Here is a 6,882-nt window from a genome sequence, read left to right as displayed (position 1 = left end):
AGTCCAGTAGCCCATAATAGCATTGGGTCTTCTGTTTAACTGGCAATGTCAGAAATTATTGACCTGAGTCCCCCACAGCTCAACATAACAGCATAGCTTTACTTCCTATATTTCGTCTTCATACTTTTCTACTGTATCTAAGTTTTACTTATTTATTTTGATACAGGGTCTTATTAAGTTGCCCAACTGGCCTACAACTCACAGTCCCCCACAGCTCAGCCTTCCAAGCAACTGGGATTACAGGGGGGTATCACAATACTGTCTCTAATTCAGTACAACTAGCTATGCATCACCATTCAAAACTCCATTTTAAGAAAAACAAAAAAGGGTAATGATATGACATTTTATATACCTATGAAGAACAAATGTACAAATGGAAGCCATTCTAGGAAACTGTGCTGTATAGTAATCTTAAATAACGACTGTTAACAGAAAACTTCTTTCTGGTTTGAGACAGGATCTTGTAAACCAAGCTGGTCTCAAACTCTTGCTGATCCACCTGGCTCAGCCTGAGTGCTAAGATTATAGGGTGTGAACCATCATGACTGGTAAAAAGAATTTCTAAAGCCAGCACCCCTCCAACCAAACAATCCTGAGTGAACCACTTAAGCAACTGGAGGCCTGGATTCCCTTGTAGCCTATTTTCTGATTTTAATATTCCATGACTCCTATCCTAGCACCCAGAAGGCCAAGGTAGGAGGACTGCTACAAGTTAGAGGTCAGCCTGAATTACACAATGAGTTCAAGGCCAGCCTGAATTACAAAGTAAAACTCTATTTAAAATAATAATAATAATAATAACAACAACAACAACACATCCTGTTCATTGCTTTGTTTGCCATCATACAGCTTATGCCAAAGTTAGATCTTAAAAAGACAAAAACAAGCCTGGGCATGGTGGCACATGACTGTAATCCCAGTGCTGGGGAGGCTGAAATCAGGAGGATCACTACCAGTCTGAGCTGTGTAGTAAGACCCTATACCAAATACATAAATGGAACAAAAAGAAAAAGAAAAAAAGACAAAAATAGCCAGGTGTAGTGTCAGATGCAGGCAATCCCAGGAACTCGGGAGGTCAAGCCAAGAGAATCATGATGAGTTCAAAGCCAACCTAGGCTACAAAAGCTAGCTCAAGGCCAACTTATGCTACACAACAAGACCCTATCTCAAGACAAAACAATCCAGCCAAACTACAAATACTGATAATGTGGGTACCATAAATCCACACATTTTCTTTTTCATTGGTGGGGAGGGGTGGAAAGATACCAACCACAACAAAAAGCCTATTGTTAACTATGACTCTTTAAGTACAACTAACACACTTTCTTTCATAAATTTAAGTCTATTTCTACTTACCTTCTTCCTCAAATTGTTTATTTCTCCATGACTCCTATAGTAAGAATTACCTGGCTTTGTTTGTATCACTCTTACATATCTTATTTTTTTTTTTTTATGAGCAGAATATATTTATTGAGAGAAAGCAAGCTCCTGTCCAAGAGAGGGACAGGAGGGGGGCCCAAGTGGGTAGTTCCCCCCTCTTACATATCTTTTAATAATGCAAATTATCAACAAAAAAATGTGTGCGTGTGTGTGTTTTTAGACAGGATCTTGGCAAGCAATCCATGCAGGCCTTAAACTTATGGCCATTCTCCTACTTCAGCCTTCCAAGTGCTGGGATGATAACCATGCACCAGCACACCTGGCTCTTAAATTAACAAATTTTAACCAAAAGTTTGTCAAGTAATTCTACACCACTTGGCTTCAGTTAATAACCATGTTTGAAAGATATTTTCCTTTTTTTTTTTTTTTTTTTTTTTTTGTGGAACCGGGGATTGAACTCAGGCCCTTGAGCTTGCCGGGGAAGCACTTATTCCACTGAGCCATCTCCCTGGCCCCAATAACCATGTTTGAGGTAAAGTCAGGGGACCCCTATACAAAAAGCTCAATTACAAGCACATAAAAACTTACACATACCAATGTACAAAAGCTTAGATAAGCAAAAGTGAAAATAGGATAATAGAAGGGCCGGCCAAATAGCTCAGCAGCTCCCAGGTTCGATCCCGGGCCTGCTGTGCCGGCCTCACCTCCGGGGACAGGCTGAGATCAGCGAACGAGACTGGGCGTGGTGGCACGTGACTGTAATCCTAGCATCTGGGAGGCTGTAAACAGGAGAATCACTACGAGTTGGATCTAGTAATGAGACCCTGAACACCCTGTAGATCCTTCCCTAAAATATAAAAAAAAAAAAGAAAGAAAATACAATAATAGGTACTTTATGTTTATCTGATGAATGTTGTATTAGCTACAATAAACTTAAAAAGAACACACTGTCCCAATTACCTTCTACCGGTGTAAGTGGCCTAAGAGTGAAAGAAATTTCAAGGAAAGGATATTGGGGGAGTAGCAAAAAGCAAACCTAGTAAGATAAAACTACCTCAATCTGAAATGCTATTTTCTTGCTACAACCCTAAACTATTTTAGAAGCAATGCCAACCTGAACAATTCTTACCCTCACATTTAACAGCGCAGGACTGGGTACCGTCTCTGGTTCTTGTTTAACAGTAACTGCAGCTTCTGCTTCCAAGCCTAGTTCTAATGCAACAAGTGGCATCGACTACAGAAAAATCATCAGACAAAAAACAGAGAAAACAGCAGTGAATTCTGTTTCCAGAACAAGAGTTGTATTTATTTTATTAAAAAAATCACCCAAGCACAGTGGCACATGCCTGTAATCCTAGCAGTCAGGAGACTAAGGCAAGAGAATTGCTATGTATTTGAGGCCAGCCTGGGCTACATAGTGAGCTCAAGGCCAGGAAAAACTACATAGTGATACCCTGCCTCTAAATAAAAAAATAAATGGCAACCAGGGCTGTAGCTCAGCAGCAGAACATTTGCACCACAAATATAAAATGTCAATTTTACATTCAAATTAAAACAAGAAATCACCAGTATCAGATAACACTTTTTTTTCTTCACAATTTGGTTTGCAAAGAAAGGTGTTCAGCAAAATTTTGTTTGGTATTCTTTTTTATTTAAATATGATCTCACTGGATAGTCCAGGCTGGCCTTGAACTCACTATGTAGCTTAAGCTGACACCAAACTCATGGTGATCCTCCTGCCTCAGCCTCCACTGTTCGGGATTACAGGTGTGCGCCAACACACCCAGACAAAATTATGTTTGTTTGCCAACTCCACTGAGTAACAAACACAACCAAGGTTCTTTCCCATACAAATAGAACATAGCCCATTTTTCAAGAATCATGAAACACCTTAAGTTTTTGCTGTCACAATCTTCCTTTTTAGAGAATATGCACACTGAAGTAACAGAAACTATCCTGATAATATACAAAGACAACTTAAAGGTGAGAATGATCTTACCACAAAAACCCTCATAATGGGCCAGGGATATAGCTCAGCGGCACAGCACAGGACCTGAGTGGCAAGCCTGAGATCCTGAGTTTGATTCCTAGTACCCCCCCCCAAAAAAATCCTCTCATAAATCAGCTGTCTCCTCCAATCTGTAGGCTGTAGCCCACAGGCAACCTCAACAGGTACTAAAATGGTCTGACAACATCCCAAGCCTTTAACATTACTGTGCTCTCCAGTGATACCAACAAGCTGTTCATGCAGCCCTTGAGGCCAGAACACTGTGGAGAGCAGGCACAGTGTAGTGCTAGCTCCACCACCTGTGCCCACCAGAGCTAAATGAAGTCCCCATGTACCAGATGTTACAGGAGCTTGTCCAACTTGACTTATCAAATAAAATTTTATAGGTAACAGTATTTCCACCTGCCTACACATATGTACACCTGAGAAGACAGGGTTTTATTGTTAGACCCGTTAAATTTCCTTATTTGATTATTAAACTTGGGCTTGTATTAGTAAAATAACTTAATAACTTTTTTTCTTTTCCCAGTACCAAGGATCAAATTCAGGACCTTGCGCTTGTCAGGCAGATGCTGATGCCGCCAAGCTATCTCCCTGGCAATAAAATTATTTTTTTAAAACCTGGACAAAAGGCTGGCCAGATAGCTCAGCAGACTAAAGTGCGTGCTTAAGCAGAGTGCAGAGACCAGGGTTCCATTCCTGGCACCACAAGCTGTGCCAGCCCCACCTGAGGGGCACACTGAGACAGTGATTGAGACTGGGTATGGTGGCGCATGCCTGTAATCCAAGCACTTGGGAGGCTGAAAACAGGAGGATCACTAGGAGTCCGATATATGTAGTGAGACCCTGTACCAAATTTAAAAAAAAAAAAAAAAAAAAAACCTAGGCATAGTGGCACATGCTTGTAATTTCTGGTAGGCTCAGGAAGGGCAAGAGGATTGCAAGTTCAAGCCCAGCCTCACTTTAGTGAGGCCTCGTGCCAAGGCAAATGCTAAAGAGATGGGGACATAGCTTAGTCCTCAGTACCCTAAAAATTAAATCAACAGTAAAGTGCAATGTATCATATGCCATAGACGCAACCCAAGACAACGTCTCTTCAGTCAGTACAGCTGCAGCAAGCCAGAAAAGCAGACATTCATTCTATAAATCATCATTAGCTTAGGTTCATGTACATAATCGTATCAAAGCAGAACATAATGTCTTGGTTTTCATCCCAAATATCCTGTACCTCATGAATGAAGACAAATATTCAACATTAGGATAACAATTATATCTACATTTAAAAAATAAGATGTAATATCTTTCTATACATCGAAATTTGAAAAGAAAAAGCCCTAATGTTCCACAGGCTTTACAAAACTCTTACCGGCTGAACTGCAGGGGTTGGGGTTGGAGTTGCAAGCCCCACGTCTCCATCAATATCAAAGAGGTCATTCGGACTAATCCCACTCTCACTCAAAGCAGCAAGTAGTAAGTCCTGCCCTGGTTCCACCATCTTTAAACAAAAAAGTAAATATTAACATTAAAAACTATAAAAAATATTAACTTTCCTCTAAATAAAAACAATCCAACATTTTTTTCTACTAGACCCACTCACGTCATACTTATGATGAACTTGCCAGTGTCAGGAAAGGAGGATAAAGGCTATCTTTGAATCCAGGAAGCTCTACTAAAGAAAGTGAGGTCCGAAGTATGTAGATCGGGGCCGTGGAGATAGCTCAGCGTTGTAAGTGCCTGCCTAGGCAAACTCAAGGACCCATTTCATCCCTGGTACCACATGTGTGCCAGCCTCGCCCTGGGTACACCAAGCCAGCCACCAATACTGGGTGTAGTGCTCCATGACTGTAACCCCATCAATGAGGAAGCTGAAAACGGAGGATCATGAGTCCAAGCTGCGTGATATTTGGTATTATGTACCAAATACAAAAAATTCTTTAAAAAGATATAAATCACAGCAGAACACATCTACAAAACCCTAGGGAGATTAGGGAAGGAAAAAGTGAACTTTACTGAGAGAAAACAAAAGTGACACTGTAGCTCCATCTCAAGAACTCACCAAGACAAGAACTTTCTTGACAGTGCATTTGAACTCAGACAAACATAAAAGAACCTGACACTCTCACGAGGGCTAGAGTAATCAACATGGTTCAGAAGCCAAGAAGAGTACTAAGAGAAAGAACAGCACTCACAGGCCTTGTCCACCATTTTAGGTGCCTGTAACGCTATGTGTAACACAGTCGCTAAAGGCTTTCCAAACATGGACTTGACCCAGATCTGTGATTTAGAAAGATTCCTCATAGCAGTGTACCAAAAAATTGAGAGGGTCCATAGTAAGACCAAAAGCAAGAAAAGATTTTGGAAAACTCTTACAGCACTCTGAGAGGCAGTGTTAGAATCACTGACAGCAGCTAGGTGTGGAGGGATCACTCTGCAATGCCAGCACTCAGGAGGCTGAGGCTGCAGGATCCTTTCAAGTTTGAAGCCAGCCTGGGCTACAAAGTGAGCTCAAGGCCAGCCTGAACTGCAGAGTAAGGCCCTGTTTCAAAAAACAAAATAAATAAATAAATAAATAAATAAAAATAAAAGAAACACATTAATGTGTCTACAAAAGAGTTCATTGATCTCACATGGTATGTACCGTGCATAATCTAACAAATGCACAAATTACCACAAAGATTCCTAGGATAATAAATCAATAAAAGTTTGACACTGGCAGTAAATGTATTTGAAAACATCACCTATTTCAAAATAGAACACCTATGGGGGCATGGCCCTAGCTCAGGCCTTTAAGTGGCTGCTTCCACAAAGCTCTCAGCCTCAGGTTGCTGGAGTTCGAACCTCACAACTCTCCCGCTGGCCAAAAGTGCCCTAAAGCCATTCGAGGAACAAAAAAAAAAAATAGAACACCTATGAAAAAAGTTCTACAATAAATACAAAATAAGACACAGTAACAAAAAGAGCTAGGCAAGAAGATACCTAGAGGCAGTATCAAGGAGAATGGGCGGATACAGCTCCCACTGAGAACACCAACACTGAAGCTTATCTCCAGAGACCAGGCTCCTCCCTTGAGACCAAAGTGGATCTTGGTGGCTCTGAGCAGACATAAGGGCTGCACTATCTGGAGGGCAACAACACACTGCTGTGATTAAGGGGAGTGCAGGCTCAGACTGATTATGTCCATTCAGATACTGGCCACATCACCCACTATTGGTACAACATGCTCAAGTGATAACCTTCTGACTCAGTTTCCTTACCTTAAGATGGAAATAAAAACAAACTAAGGGGCTGGGGAGAAAGCTCAGCAGTCTAAGCGCCTGCCTGGCAAGTGCAAGGATCCAGGTTCGGCCCCTGGTACTCATGTTGAGCCTGCCATCAAGACTGGGTGTGGTGACACACACTTGTAATCCCTCAGAAAAAAGGATCACTACTAGTTCAAGCTCTGCAGTGAGATCCTGTACCAAATAAGTAAATGATAAGAAAAAAAAAAAAAAAAA

General features: G+C 41.2%; 1 protein-coding gene across 4 annotated transcripts in view; it reads right to left on the bottom strand.

The window, feature by feature from the left end:
* Window positions 1-4,883, bottom strand: part of Sbno1 (strawberry notch homolog 1) — an 81,656-nt gene extending 76,773 nt beyond the window's left edge. For 2 of the 4 annotated variants that reach the window (XM_004635876.2, XM_004635877.2), the window contains exons 1-2: window positions 4,755-4,883; window positions 2,510-2,614 (exon numbers count right to left, since the gene is read on the bottom strand). In XM_004635876.2, coding sequence (XP_004635933.1) covers window positions 2,510-2,614; window positions 4,755-4,883 — 234 coding nt within the window. The remainder of the gene's footprint in view (window positions 1-2,509; window positions 2,615-4,754) is intronic. The other 2 variants (XM_023720458.1, XM_023720459.1) reach the window with 1 other exon arrangement.
* Window positions 4,884-6,882: the final 1,999 nt, after the last annotated feature.

The sequence above is a fragment of the Octodon degus genome, unplaced genomic scaffold (genome assembly GCF_000260255.1).
Source record: "Octodon degus isolate 3935 unplaced genomic scaffold, OctDeg1.0 scaffold00076, whole genome shotgun sequence".
In the NCBI taxonomy this organism is placed as follows: Eukaryota; Metazoa; Chordata; class Mammalia; order Rodentia; family Octodontidae; genus Octodon; species Octodon degus.
The sequence above is the reverse complement of the archived record's forward strand: the minus strand, read 5'-3'. Positions and strand labels throughout refer to the sequence as shown.